Source organism: Propithecus coquereli, unplaced genomic scaffold (genome assembly GCF_000956105.1).
Source record: "Propithecus coquereli isolate 6110/MARCELLA unplaced genomic scaffold, Pcoq_1.0 Scaffold170, whole genome shotgun sequence".
Lineage (NCBI taxonomy): Eukaryota > Metazoa > Chordata > Mammalia > Primates > Indriidae > Propithecus > Propithecus coquereli.
The window spans coordinates 1186237-1202076 of record NW_012141636.1 but is presented as its reverse complement, the minus strand read 5'-3'; the positions used below and the strand labels follow the sequence as shown (position 1 = coordinate 1202076).

The window sequence follows — 15840 nt, the reverse complement described above, 5'->3', positions numbered from 1 at the left end:
GTATTTGAATGTAAAGTATGAAATTTGTCCCCTGATTTTAGAAATTATTAAATATTCAATTTATTATTTTTTGTAAAGCCTTTTTAATGGGCATAAAATTAAGCTCCATTACTTTGGTGAAAATTTCTACCCCCTAAAAAAGTAATGAATTACTTACTGAATGACTGACTGTACCAACATTTTAGTACTTAAATGTGTCCTAAATGAACATGATCACCAAAATGGATATTCGAAATAGGGAGTGCATGAATATACAAAAAAATAAGTTATTTACACCATTTTGTCAAGCTTCAAATCCATTAAGGGCACATGACTAATTCCCACAGAGACAAAACACATACGTCCAAACACATATATCCACTTGTTTGGATATTGTTTCCTTCCAGATAGTCACCTTGCTGGCTCTACATTCATTCCACCAATTGCTATTGCCAAAACTGTTTTAGAATACCCCTTTTCAAATTATCTCACAGTCTTTGGCACATTCATTTTAATACCTATGTAGTAGCAAATCTTGTTCCTTGAGGAGTGATTTTAATTTTTTTAAGCAGCTGAAAAACCCTCAGAGGCAAATCAGTCAAATAAGGATAGTAATCAAGCTGGCAAAGCATGTTTTTAAAATGATATATGAATATGAATTAATAAGACTTGCATAGCCTATAGCTTGTAAAATGACTGTGAACACATTTCCCGAAGAAGAGCCCAAGAAAGTATTTGCATACTAACAGCAGCAGTGGAATAAATGAAATTTTCCTATGAAGTCTTTCAGGCAAGCACACACTATTCACTTGAATGAAAAAATTCTAGTATCTATATTGTGTATATATGTATAATTTTTAATTCAGCCTCATTTATGATAATGGAGTGGTTTATATTTTTAAAGACAGTCATTCTTGTGTTATTTTAATCTTATCAGACTATAGACCAGTGACTGTCATTTTTCCCTTTTGCTAAGTGAATTTAGCAGCAATTTTAACAGATTTTGGTTGACTGCCTTCTGGCTGCCACCAACTAACTCCGTAATGTTGGCATGAAACTCAACTTCTCTATGCCTCTAGCTCCCTGTCTACAAAATGAGAGCACAGGGCTAAATTATCTTTAAAATCTCTTTTGAATAAAAGCGGGTTTTTTTAATTTTTATTTATTTATTTATTTATTTTTTTAAAGACAGGGTCTTGCTCTGTCACCCAGGCTGGAGTGCAGTGCCCAATCATACCTTACTGTAACCTCCAATTCCTAGGCTCAAGTGATCTTCCTGCCTCAGCCTTCCAAGTAGCTGGGACTACAGGCAAGAGCCACCACGCCCAGCTAATATTTTCCATTATTATTTTTTATAGAGACAGAGGTCTCACTATGCTGCCCAGGCTGGTATTGAATTCCTGGCCTCAAGCGATCCTCCCACCTTGGCCTCCCAAAGTGCTATGATTACAGGCATGAACCACTGTGCCAGCCTGAATAAAAATGTTATGCTGTAATTATCATATATCTGTGTGTGAGACTATAATTACCCTATGTCATAAATCTACATACTTCTCTGTGTGGTTTTAATTAAATCTAAATTGAAGTAATTCCAATCCAAGGTATTTTACAAGACATCTAGATACTGAGAAGAAAACTAGTTTCTCTAGTAAAGTTTTTTTTACCCAATGATGATAAGATGACATTGTATTTGTTTATATTGTCTTTTGTGAGTCTCCCAACCTAAGAGCTGCTATTACTATCCTTATTTTGCAGATGAAGATACTGAGGTTCAGAGAGATTCAGCTACCTAAGGTGAGGGACTAGCAAGATGTAGAGCTAGGACAAAGACTCAGGGTCTTCTGCTTCTGATGGAGACTCTTTCCCTCCATCATCATTTATCTGTAACCAGTCTTTTGATTGGGTGGCAATTTTTCACATGTGCCATCATTTAGAATTCACACTCCTTGAAAATAAAATCTGCCTTTAGAACCCTGTGGCACCTCTTTAGAGTATCCACTTGCGTCACTACAGCTCTCTGTGCTTTTACAAACTAGTTGTTTTGTCAGCATGAGTGTGACAGCAATTAGACGTCCCCCTGTTTTTGCCCCATGCCTTTTCTCCTTCACAGTCATTCAATGACAAGCGTAAAAAGAGCTTCATCTTTTCACGAAAATTCCCATTCTACAAGAACAAGGAGCAGAGTGAGCAGGAAACCAGTGATCCTGAACGTAAGTAGATTCTCAAAGATAATGTCACATGCAACACAAGAGAAAAAAATTCTTCACGGGCAACACGCATGATGTAGGCTCTCCCACGCCACACGCCTAGGCAAACGACACGGCAGGCAGGCAGGTCAGGTTTACTACTGTGACCAGTGTTTGACTGCAGTCTGGATCCTTCCTTTCATGTGGCTTTTCTTTGCAGAATGTGTTGCAGAGGGACTTGCCGAAGCTGGGACTTGCTTCCAACCAGCGTTTATCTTTGACCAAGACCATGTCTGGTTTGCCTTTTCTATCACGCAACTCTCTAGGGCTTAAGACAAATTATTTTCTTACTGGAAATATTGGATTCTATTAATACATATATTTTTTTGAATGCTAGCTAACTGAGAACATTACCTTTATTGATCTGAAATTACCTGAACTGAACTGAAATTACCTTTATTGATCACTAGCACATTTGCTCACTCTTTCTCTCCCAACAAATGTTAAATACTTGCTGCAAAGTGAGCTTGTCCTGGTGGATACTAAGTCTAAGAATTTGTTATGAAATTTTGAGAGGATTATTCCTCTAAGTGGGACATTTCTGTGGCAACATTACTGACAGTGGGCAAAAATGGCATTTGCTGAACCTTCCTTGCTTTTTTTCCTTACAGTTTCCTTCTTAAACCTTTCGAGTTGCTTTGCAAATCAGAAATTTCCTTCTTGAGTCTCAGCCCAGGGACTTTGGGGTGAAAGTTGTTTCCAAAGAAGAGAGTGTGGGATCCAGATTGTTAAGGCAACACGGTCTGTCATGGTAGTATCCATTTCAACTCCACTGACTTCTTCCTTCCTCTTCCGTGGCTGTTCTTCCTCTCTCATTGCTCTCTCTGGGGACTTCCATGCAGGACATCCCCGGATTAGGTGACGACGGTTATGGGACAAAGACTCTGAGTAAGTTTCCAGGAATGGTCACTGTAACTTTTCTTTTCTTTTCCTTTCCTTTTGAGTTTGGCTTTGTTCCTTTTCTTGAGGGCCTTTCACTCCTAGCATGCACAAGATACGAGTTTTATTTGTTACCTAGCTGTGAATGCTCCTACAAAGTAATTTTCAATCGTTTTGTTCTGCATGTCAGCATTTAAAAGCAAAGCGTGTCAGGCACTCTAACTTCTGTTGCAGTTAACACCATCCCTTTCTGACCATGTGGTAAGATCAACATGGTCCTGATGCCCACTGTAGCATCACTTGCTCTGCCACCTAATCCCTCCCAAAGAGCAAGAAACCATGTTGAAAGAAAGGGTGAGCTGAGTGTTCTAGTACAGCAAAGTAGAAATGTATTTTATGTGCTGCATTTTCACATGGAAATATTTAATGACCTCGCCAAATTTCATAATTGGGTTGTATTTTACTGTTAGTAAAGGAGCTATCTTGTAGTCAAAAGGAACATGCATTCTCAAAAAGTAGATATTAAGCTATTTGATCTTCCGTGAATAATTATTTGTTATTAACTTTGATTTTTTTTCCTGACTTGCAGTGATCCTACTTGAAACGTTTGTATAATAAAGTTTTAGATATGTGTTAATATGTTTTTCTATCAGTGATTTATTAGCAGTATTACACAATCAGGTCTTCATTTTATAATATAGGGTGAAAAATATATTAAGCCTTTACATTTTCTAATTATTCATGTCTTTAATCTGTGTCTCATTGCACTGAGCAATTAAAAAAATAATTATCCTATGTATCAGTATACTACACTATGATTTTTCTTCTTTAATAACTAACCCCATTGTGTAGGCACCAATGAAATAAGAACAGAGTTTTGTGTCTTTTGCAACTGTATCAAATGTTCAATTTTTTTTTTGTTTTGTTTGTTTTAATTTAACAGCTATGGGCAACAGTTTTAGAAGCTGTTCATTTCATTTGTGTGAAACAAAATACTGTTGAGCTGGACTTTGTTTTCAAGGGCTGTTTCTATAACCCCGTGTAATGATACCCTTCATAATTCAAATTGTTAACTTGAAGAATTTATATATATATATATATAACAATTTATATATATATAAAACAAAATATGATCAAGAGTACTGATCTTCTTAAAGATGAAAACTTTATTTGTGAGTCACTGTACGGAATATAATACAAAATTTTCTTTGAATTAGTGACTGAAATTCAAATATCGATTTCAACATTATCTGGACAGCATCAAGCACCACTAGCGAGAATTTGTAAATCTCCAGTTTTGGAGGGGAAAGAAGCATTTTCATATCTTGTTAATAATGAACATCACTAAAAAGTAGTTGCTATTGGAGTGTCAAAAATGTGAGTGATACCCTTTGAAATCCAGATGTGCAAATGTTTGTTTACTCTTTAAAAATTGAAGAGATTTTGAAAGTAAAAATACCCCAATTTGAGGTACTTAAGATAATAATGTACATGAAGATACAACTATTCTTGAATATGTTCCTTGACTTTCTTTTCAGTAATAAGAAAATAGATTTGCACAGATTCATCCACACTTCTTTCCCTCGTGCCCCTTTGCACTTGTAAAATATTTCCTCAAATTAATGATGCAGTTCTGGTCATAGACCAAGACAAAGAGAAATGATTCGCATCAATTTAACCTATGCTTTGGTTTTCATTAGTTTCATGCTCTAAAACTAATCTGTCCAATTGGCAAGAGCATGTAATATCAAACACACTTTAAAGTGCTTATTTTTAGTGTTAAAGAATAATGTTATATATTCTTTTTCTCTTTCTAAAAAGGTACAACAAAAATATTTTTTAAATGTACAATAGTGTCACGTCTTTAAAAACTGATGTTATTGTTAGTGAGCTTCAGAAATCAAATAGTTACATGTTTTCCATTTAATTAAAGTGATATACAAACAAGTTGATAAGCTGATGAGTTTATCTTCTATAACTTAACAAACAGTACAGATGAAAGAAATGATTTTGGAAATAAAACCTCTAATTCTGACATATAACAATATATACATCCCTGTTCTGTTAGCTAAACTGTGTTTGTATGAAAAAAGAACTTGGAATATCACTGTACAAGCATGTCTTCAACATGAATTCAAAACGTTTGTCATGCGAGGACTTGTACTGGGTATCAGGCCATTTATCTCCTGCCCATTCCGTTTCTCCAGAATTCAATAGCTACCTAAGCAAGAATCTTAAAATAAAACAAGGAAATATTCAACTATTTCATAAAACACTTTTTAGTGGCTCGATTCTTCCTCCAAGATTTTCTACTCACTCACTGAAGCAGAAAAGATCTTCAAGAATCTCTTTTTATCCTGAGATATAGTTTAGGAAATACTTAAAAAGAAACAAAATTCAAGGGATTCCAAGTATCAATTGACAATTTGAAATAGTGTTCCTGCAAAATGCTTAGAGGTTAAAATAGAGAAAGAATAAATCCTACAAGAAAACAATGTCTACACACCAGAAGCTCCTGAATTTCTAGTCAAGAAAACATTCAGTCAACACACACTGGCCTATATTACACAAATTTGGAAAATCAGAGCCGTATGAAGAAAAATGGCTCCGTTGACATTATATATTTTTTCGTGATTAAAGATACTTTCCTCAGTTTCTTAAAAAGAAGGAAGAGCAATCAAGCAGCAGATTCCTGTAAAATGAAGATAAAGTTTTCATCTTCTTTATCTTATCTGAATTTTCTTAATGCAGTCTCCTCTGCAGCCTTTTACTTGCCTTTTGCTCACATTTCTAGTAGCCTTGCATGAGTGTATTCCTTTCAGTTCTGGCTGCTTTCCAATGCTTGATATCTCTTTAATTTGCTGTGCTGTTCTTGCAGAACATGTTTCTTCTAATGCCAGCGATAGCGAAAGTAGCTACCGTAAGTTATTGCTTTGGTTTGCGGTTCTTTTCTTTGCAACTGCCTCATTGCCTGTGGTGGTCATCTCAGATTTTTGTTGTTGTTGTTTTTCAATTGCTGCCTTTTATCATTCTTATCCAAAGCAAATGGCTTGAAATGAAATCATCATTTGATGTAGAAAGATAAAAAAGACACTAGGGCCATCGGTGGACACTTACCGTGATTTGTGCTAGCAATAGCAGTCTTGCCAATACACAATCCCAACCTCCGTTGTGACCCAACTATTCAATTGTCACTGACAAAGTATGTGAAAAGTTCAACATGGTGAATTTTGACATTCTAACCCCCCTAAATTAATTTAAACTCCCTGCAGGAGTGTTGAAAATTCATCATGCTTTTATTTTCCTTCTCATTTTGCCTTTTCCCTTCTGTTCTTGACTTCCCTTTACCAAAGAAATCTTTATAAATTACAGTGTTCCTTTTAAATCATGTGTGAATCTTTTCCATCACTTTCTCCTTGATTAATTTTTAAGGTAGTACTACAACATATCTAACTTTATTTTTGTTAAGGAAGTGATGAAAAAGTTTCATCCTCTAATGTTAAAGGAACTTAACATTTTTTTTTAAAGTGAACAAATCTTCTTGGGTCAGAAAGCTTAACTGAAAAGGTAGGTAACTCTTTAAAAATTACTTCTGGTCTTTGTTTGGTCACTGCAAGCCATTTGCTTAATATATGAAAATATTCACCAAACACCAAACACATCCTTTTGATCAGTTCTCGTGGTTTCTTACCACCTAATTACTGGTTTTTGGTGACTAACATAGGTACATAATATTACTGGAATCCTTATAAATTTGATAATATGAATGTGTATTCCTTAGCAAAATGGGTTACACAAAAAGTAATTGCCACAGATATTAGAAAACTGCAGGCCCAATGCATGTGACCCACAGATACCAAGGCAGAAATTGGTATTATCTATTGCTTGAATATTGTATTAATGGAAATCTGGAATTGTTTTGAGTTCCTCCCCCATTATAGCATGGTACTTTACAAAACCATGCCTTTTTGAAGTGGAGTGCCAAATAGTGTTCATGTAGTAAGACATGTAATTTGGATTTTGAGAAACACTTTGGAGAATCAGATGTGTGGCAGGTAGAAAAAAGGCACAAAAGAGGAAATATGGCAGTAGGGGGAAAAAGCACAAAAAAAGAAAAGATGACAGCTGGAGATGGTGTCAGAGGAGGAAAATGATACAGTCCAAAGAATAAAATGAAAAGAATTGTGATGAGATACCCTTGATCAATCAAATGATATTAGAACCACCTAATTTTCTTACTGATGAAAATCTTATTGATATAATTCCATCAAGTCTTATTGATGGAAGGATTTAAAGAGTTCCTTTTCTCTACATGATCCTTAACATTTTTGTATTCTTCCCACTCTTATAATTTTATGATTATCCCAACTTCAGAAAAAGTTTTCCTCTCCCCGCTCTTCATTTGATTTTAAAACAAGAACCCAAGCTAAGAAGAAATGACCAAACCTTGTATTCCTGATCCCTGAACTGCCCTGAATTTAGTATGAAGAAAAATACAACTTATTTGTTGGGTTTTGTGAAGACCAATGACACTAGTTTTTTTGATGTTTAGTTTTTAATCTTCAAGTATTGTGCTTCCATCCAGTAGTCACAAAGATAGAAAAGGAAAACATCAAACTTTGTTCTTTCAGTTTTTTATATGGAAAATATATGCTGTAAGAATACATACTTTTTTAGAGTATTTTAGAGGCTTCTCTTTTATTTCAGAGGTGGAAATATTTTTCCAGAATTATTAAGCTATAAAAATTGGGCCAAGGCTTTCAGTTCCTTGACAAGTTTTTGGAGTGATGCTCTAAGATGACATCAATAATTCTTTTCACTGTCAAAAAGTAGGTGCACATAAATGTTTGCAGAGTGAATAAAGGGAACACTTGCAAGCATCTTGAATTACCTATGAGAAGAGAGAGGAGCTGGAACTGGATTCTTTGGTATTAGTGGGGCAAATGTAGAGTCCAATAATCTATATGGGTTTGGGTCTCATCTGAGATTACAGAAGCTCAACCACTCAGATTGTTTTCCTTACAATGAACAAAAATAAGAAGGACCTTTGTCACAGCTCAGAGGAGAAAAATGACATTTCTTTCTCCAGGATAGAAAAACAAAAAATTCCAAAGGAATGTTTATTTATTCATTTGGCATCTACTATATGTCCACGTCTTCATAGATACCCTGAGACTCAATGTGAATATCAACTCACTCTGGATCTCAGCACACACATAGTGAGAGAGGGAGATCGATAAATGAAAAGATGCACAAAGTTTGACAGGTACTAAGATAGAAACCTGGCTCAAGAATAGTGGGAGCATCAGAGGTAGTTTCAGAGAAGTGGCCTTTGAGCCGAGCTTTGGAAAGATGAGGAACTCGCCAGCTAGACAAGATGAGGAAATAACTTTTCAGAAAGAGCAATGGCACAACAAAAGGCAAAGAGGTTTGGGAAAGACATGTTTTCCAGAAAGTACCGATTTTGAAGTCAGAATAGGCTGGATTTTTCTAGTGAATTCCTGGCTTTTGCTGTAATTATGACTAATTTTATGTCTTGTGAATAGCAATGTAAACAAATACAAAAAAAAGACCCTTTTTTCACTAATAACCAGGTGTTATATTTTAGTCTTAGAACCATTCCACATCCACCCTGGGGACAAAATGACTTTTAAAAATGTCAGGAGTTAGAAATAAAGACCCGGGCTACTGTGTTTCACAATCCAGAGTGCACCTGCATCCTGGAGTTACACGTTGTGACAACCTTCCCTGAAAGTCTCATATGTTGCCTGAGATACATCTGCAGGCACACAGATACACTCAGACCTCAATTTCTATTAATAAATAGTGCATATCTTTGCTGCACCATCTCAAACATTATAGAATCATTTTTTCTAAGCCCAACTATATTGAGCACCAGCTAAAAATGCAGTTAAAGTGCACATTGTCTAATTGTGCAAAGTGCCGTCTCAAAACTATCTTAATTATGGGCTAATTTCAGATTTCTGTCAATAAAGTAGTAAAATGAAAACTTGTATTTTCGGCTGTTTGGTATTATACCTTTCAATTTCCCTTATATTTGGAGGTGATAAATAACCCCAGCAGGTACAATGGGGACTATGAAAATCGCTAAAGCAGAAGACCTGCCTTCCTGGAGGCTCAGTAAAGCTCTTTACCTCATCGTGGATGTGTGGGAGTTGATGATTATCTTTCTAACCCATTAGTGCTCGTCAGTTAAGCAGGATCTTCAAAACAAGGATCTTGAAGAAATGATTTGAATGAAATTGAGGTATTGGGATGAGGAAACCCAAAACCTCTAGAGTTAGTCAAAATGGTGCCTATCCTTCTTACTCCACTCTTCTCAGCTATTGCCCTTAGATGTCTTTTTTTTTTTTTTTTTAAGGCAGAGTCTTGCTCTGTTGCCCGGTAGAGTGCTATGGCATCAGCTTAGCTCATTGCAACCTCAAACTCCTGGGCTCAAGTGATCCTCCTGCCTCAGCCTCCTAAGTATGTGGGGCTACAGGCATGCGCCACCATGCCCAGCTAATATTTTTTTTTTTTATATTTTTAGTTGCCCAGCTAATTTCTTTCTATTTTTAGTAGAGACAGGCTCTCACTCTTCTTCAGGCTGGTCTCAAACTCCTGAGGTCAAGCAATCCTCCTGCCTTGGCCTCCCAGAGTGCTAGGATTATAAGCCTGAGCCACCACACCTGGCCCTTAGATGTCTTTTAAAAGCAGTTTTTCATTATATCTATTTTCTCATTTGATTTCTGCAACAAAAATATTAGATATATTTTACGTTAATAGCCCCCTTTCCACATGAGGAAGCTGAAGCTCCAAGAGGCTACATGCTTCACTAATAAATGGTAGCACTGCAAGTCCAACCAAGACCTTTGAGTTCTGAATCCCATACATTTTTCACTTTTTCTTGTAGTTTTTCATCCAAGCCCTTGACATTAACATTTTTTCTTGTACATTTCAACCATTCCACAAATTAATACAAACAACAACATTTATGTAGCTTTAACAATGTACTAAGGCTGAATTTAAAGCCTGTATGTATATTAACTAATTTAATCTTCTGAACATCCTATGGAGATACTGAGCCACTGTTTACTATGTGTCCTTGAAGAAACTGCTCAAAGTCTTTAAACCTCAGTTCTCTCCCATGTAAAATGAGTAGCTTGGATTAGAACAAAGATGGCAAATAGATTCTAATCAAGATTCCAACTCTGACCAGTTGGTAATAGCTGCTGAAGAACTATAGTGAAAAGTATTCTGAGGCCACGTTGAGGCTCAGCAGTAATGTCAGGATGGGGGAGTAACACATGCTGCATATTTGCCATCTATGAAATGCATGGACTCCAAACCCTTCCCTAGCACGAACATTCTATGGCTCCAAGATCCTAATTTGTTCTTAATAATCATCATATGCAGGCCCTAAAACCTAAATTTAGAACATTAATTGTACTACCACTAGTTTTCACTTCCTTCACCTCTCTTTTCTAGTTTCCAAGAATTCCTAAAGGGCAGCAACTTGCTTTTCTCTAGCATAAAGGCATATTAGTGTCTCTCATTGTGACTTGCTTCCAGTTTAAACACAGAATGTTTCGTGGGGACTGTGACAAAATATTCTGCCAAGATTCTGACAGCTGCAGACGTCCACACACAGCTCTGTGCTGCTCTCCCACTTTCAGCCATGCGGCTGCCAAAACAAGACCAAGAAATTGTTTGTACCTTTGTCAGCTGTTATTTCTAAGTGCCAACCCCTCCAGAGCAAAAAATAGAAAAACTCCTAAGAATGACTATTTTATGGAGGTGACACAGCAGCATTTAAAAAAACAAAAACAGTTGGTGTTTAGAGCTGGAACACCTGATGCCTCTCAGTGACTCTGACCTGGTTTCAGCTCCTATCTCTGTCCCCACCCCTGTGTTCCTTTGTAAACACTACCCCTATGCCCCAGCCCCACAGAGAATTCTACTTCTTTTGCCCTTTTGGACAGTGCAATATACTCAACAAGAGTCAAAAAAAAAAAAAAAAGATGTGGTATTAGATCTTGACTCCACTACTTACTACCTGAGGAAACAGACTTCATTGATATCTTGAGCCTCAGCTTCTTCAACTGTAAGATGGGGATCAGTGGGATATCTACTGCAAGCAATGGCCGTGAAAAATAAAAGTGAACGTTGGCTGGGCGCGGTGGCTCACGCCTGTAATCCTAGCACTCTGGGAGGCCGAGGTGGGTGGATCGCTCAAGGTCAGGAGTTCGAGACCAGCCTGAACAAGAGTGAGACCCCGTCTCTACTAAAAAATAGAAAGAAATGATCTGGACAACTAAAAAATATATATAGAGAAAAAATTAGCCAGGCATGGTGGTGCATGCCTGTAGTCCCAGCTACTCGGGAGGCTGAGGCAGGAGGATCGCTTGAGCCCAGGAGTTTGAGGTTGCTGTGAGCTAGGCTGACGCCACAGCACTCTAGCCTGGGCAACAGAGCCACACTCTGTCTCAAAAAATAAAAATAAAAAAAAAATAAAAGTGGATGTAAAAGCCCCTCAAGAGCTACAAAGTGCCATATAGACATGAATATTCTTTCCTTCATTGCTATGACTTTTTTTCTCCCCTTCTGTCTCCTTCCCATTACCCATAGGGCTTTTCATTCTTGAACATGAAAGTAAAATTTGGCTTCAGGTACTGAATTCACAGCAATTATGTAATGCCCACCTGCACAGCTTCCCTGCAGGCTTCCTGGGTATCACACGGTACCTGATTGTCACAGGGCCTTGAGAATTGAGAAGGCCGTGACACAGGGGACGCTGCCATTGCTGGCTGCCAGTACTGAACCAGCACCAGTACCTTTCATAGGGAAGTAAATCAAAAGGCAATGAATAAATGAAGGGCTACAGAACTCTAACAAAATTAATCAAAACTATGCTTTGCCCAGCTTTTCTGAATCACAAATCATGCATACTGACATCAAATATCTTATTTAAAGTTTGCCTTCAGAATGCTCCATCAGAATGATTTGCAAGGCCCTGGAAAGAGATTCTTATGGAAGCATGATGTGTTTTATTTATTTAGAGAAAAACCACGTTTTCCAAAGTGAAGTGACAGTATTGACAGAAGCACAAAGGAGAATCTACCTTTGACCTCGTTGCTCATCCCGTTTCCCAGACTGAGATCAGAGTGCAAATTCATTCACATCTTTCTTTTTGCTAAGCACTCAGCTGGGCACTGGGGCACAGCGACGAATGAAACTCTGTCCCTGCCTTTGTGGAGCTCCCAATCTAATGGGGAGGTGCAAGGATCACCCGACATTTGAAATTTTTGTTAACTCGTGCTCAGAATTCTCCCCTCACACATTAATCATTTCATGAAGATTTCCCTGTAAAGTTATAGTCTAACGCTGGAATGTTAGTCTGCCATGCTTCTATACCTAAAAATGTACTTTTTCCCCAAGAATTTTTATGCTACTCTCAATGCCTATGACCTCTGCATAGCTCAGGCTTTAGATAACAGGGTCTCAGCAATCAATCACCTTCACTTTTTTTTTTTTTTTGGCCTAGACTCTGTAAATTTCAATAGTTTAGTTTATTCAAAGGGAATCATTCTTTTTCTGAATACAAAAAATTGTAAATCTGACTCCTTGCACAGCAAACCCCTGCCCAGATGTGGGAAAGCCCCCTGAATTTCTAGGGCAGCCATCGATAGATGCCGCTTAGGCTCTCGGTGCCTTTAGGAAGAAGTAGCTTGCCACAGTAGTGTCATTCTGAGAGAGCAAGCCTTGAGACTGAAATAAGATATGACTTAAGCCTGGGGCCATTTCTCACACTTAAAAAAGTGAGACATCCCCACCCCCACCCCTCTCCAGCTACCCATCCTCCAGAGAAGACATCTATACTTCACAGCTGTACCCCCATATTGCTTAACTGCCCCAAATCCGTTGTCATTATCAAAACAGTCTGGTATTAACTTCTTTTATGAAATTAATTCACCTTTCGCTGGTGCTGTGGCTATTGAAGGAGGAGAACCTGGCACTGGCAGACTGTGAATGTGCTTCAGGGGTGGGAGGATATAAAGCAATGAGGTGAATTGTCCTTTGCTTTAGGAAAAGCTACTTCGTATTCCACTCTTCCTCCACTATCTCCTCTAGCAGACACGAAGTCATTTTCAACAGCCCTACTAACCGATTTTTCCCCAAAGGTTAGTCAGCAATAAGCCTAATGTAAATATGAGAGCAGACCCTTCTGGGTTTGCAGCTGAATTGGGCTAATCCCATGGCCAGTTAATTCATCAGTTGGATAAAATAGATGATTGAAAAAATAATTGCCAAAACCAATTTATTTTCCATGGTTATTTGTTGACTGGAGGTCTACCCTGATTCAGACAGCTTGCAGCAAATGACGTTGGAGGCTGACGTTTTACTATTATACTTCGTCTTCCTTAGTGCTCTTTCTAAAGTTTCAGGGCATAGCTTAGCAGCAATTATAACCAATGCTGTAGGACCGTCCTCAATTTTAAATCTTCTTCAATTGACTCACAGCATTTTCCTGATGAATTAATATTAGGGTAAAATCCTTAGTGTCCTGATGAAGTTTTCATATCGTAAATGAAACAAGCAGACACTTGCTTTTAAACCGTGTGCTTCTTGGGGAACTAACAGAGAAGATGAAATAAAAGGTACAGAAATTCTGATTATGTAGCAGCAAACCATAGAATGGAGCCTTTCCTTGAACTAAATGGCTTCCTTTTAGGTAGCGATTTTTTATGTTGAGGGCATGGCACTCCATTTCTCAATGTCTCACAGGGCACTACCATGCTGCAGATAGCTAGCGGCCAGTTATTGCTTAGAGTTATGACTATGTGGTAACCCAACGCTAAAATAGTGCTAAAGAGTTTTATGAGGATGAAGGGATTTTTGAATGGTTCAAGGAGAGAGCAAGGAAAATCAACCCTGAACTCTGTTTCCTGTGTTTCAGAGCAGGGCTTGTAGCTATAGTATATATATGAATGGTCGTTGGTTCACTGTAATTTTCCTTTCTTCTCTTCTCAGGAGGGCAAGAAGACCTCATTCTTTCCTACGAGCCTGTCACAAGACAGGAAAGTAAGTTTCCCAGCACGCTTTCATTACTGATTTCGGGGCCATAATGAGTGACTCACCATTGAAAGAGGGAAAGAGTGAAGGAAAATAAACTCTGCTTAATACTCAGTTGTCCCCAGACCCTACCCTACTCTCTCTCTCTCTTTCTCTCTGTCTCTCTCTTTCTCTTTGACCCCATCACCAAACAAACAACTTCCCTGCTGAGCATGGGCAGTAGCAGCTCCTAAGAGAACAGTAACCCTCCAGATGAGTAGTCCTCAGAGGAAAGGAGCACATCCAAATCACCTAAAGAGCCCTAGCTACAGGACTGGTGGGTAAAATCTCCTGGGAGACTGAGGTCAGCTCAGTATTGAGAAGAACTTCTAGCAGATCTGCCTAAGACATAGGCCCTCTGTGAACTGCTTCTTTTTCCTGGAGGCATTTGAACGGAGGCTAATGGCTATTGACAAGGACATTGCAGAGTAAATTCAAGCAGCAGATGGGGAGTTTACCAAATGAACTTTAGGGTTCCTTCTAATCCCAGATACAAACCTCAGCAGAGTATAGAGAGTATTTTGCTCTGAGGAAAAGAAATTATAAAAGCACAAGATGTTATTACTACTAACAATTAGTTTTTAAAGTCATGTCTAAACAATGGCTAAACAGCTGGTTTAGATTCTTTTTTCTCCCACTCAATTGACTAAATTCAGTTGTTTTGACATTGTGTAGGCATAACCAGAGAGTAAGCAAAACTCCTCCAAATGGTTCTTTTCGTTGATAAACACTGCAGTTACTTTTCCCTGTTGGTAAATCCCAGAAAGTAGGCACAGCCAACATCCTGAATGTTAAATGTCAGTTTCCCTACGCAGGGCTGTATGAGTAATTTATCCAGTGAAGTAATGCCCTTAGCAGTTCTTACTGCTTGGCAATTTCATCTTAAGACTCACCCTTGCAGGACAGCTTTGCAGTTTTTTCCAAGTCTTTCTCTACATCTACATCTTCCTTTGCCTTTCTGCAGTAAACTATACCCGACCAGTGATTATCCTGGGCCCGATGAAGGATCGGATCAATGATGACTTGATATCTGAATTCCCTGATAAATTTGGCTCCTGTGTGCCTCGTAAGTATCATTTTTCATTTCTCTAGGAAAAAAAAAGCTTGGATCCTTTTTGAGATGCTAAAATGTAATTCTGTTCCTCCAATAATCTCTCCAGTGGTTCAAATACCGTCAATTACTTATTGTCTGAGCACCTTATTTAATTTCTCTGCCTAACACTTCTCATCTATGCTGCTATGTGTTCTTATCTATTTAGTAAGTATGGTAATGTCCTCTCTAAACTGACTGTAGTCCTCTAGAAGTCAGGATTAATATTTGTAGCCCCTTAGTATTTAAAACAGCATAGGATTTATGATAGGCATCGTATATTCTTATAGGTTGATTAAAATGCCACTGAAACATCTTTTTCCATAAAATGGAAGAGATCAGAAACAAAGCTGTGTATTAAAATCATGTCAGGATGACTTAGGGTTATATGTCAATCCCAAAGCAAAACAGCCTTTTCCAGCCTCTGGCCCCTCTCAGTGTAGCCCTGTAAGATTCTCTCTGTTCTACCTCTCCCCTCTCTCCACCACCACCAGACTTTCTCCTCTCACTTATCCCCATCTCTAACCCAACTAT

At 37.9% G+C, this 15840-nt stretch overlaps 1 protein-coding gene across 8 annotated transcripts in view; it reads left to right on the top strand.

The window, feature by feature from the left end:
• DLG2 (discs, large homolog 2 (Drosophila)) overlaps positions 1–15840 on the top strand; it is a 1994579-nt gene that overhangs the window by 1965022 nt on the left and 13717 nt on the right. For 4 of the 8 annotated variants that reach the window (XM_012641828.1, XM_012641831.1, XM_012641829.1 and 1 more), the window contains 3 exons: positions 2090–2189; positions 14136–14186; positions 15181–15282. In XM_012641828.1, coding sequence (XP_012497282.1) covers positions 2090–2189; positions 14136–14186; positions 15181–15282 — 253 coding nt within the window. Of the gene's footprint in view, positions 1–2089; positions 2190–3067; positions 3114–5982; positions 6025–14135; positions 14187–15180; positions 15283–15840 lie in introns of all 8 variants that reach the window. The other 4 variants (XM_012641835.1, XM_012641834.1, XM_012641833.1 and 1 more) reach the window with 2 other exon arrangements.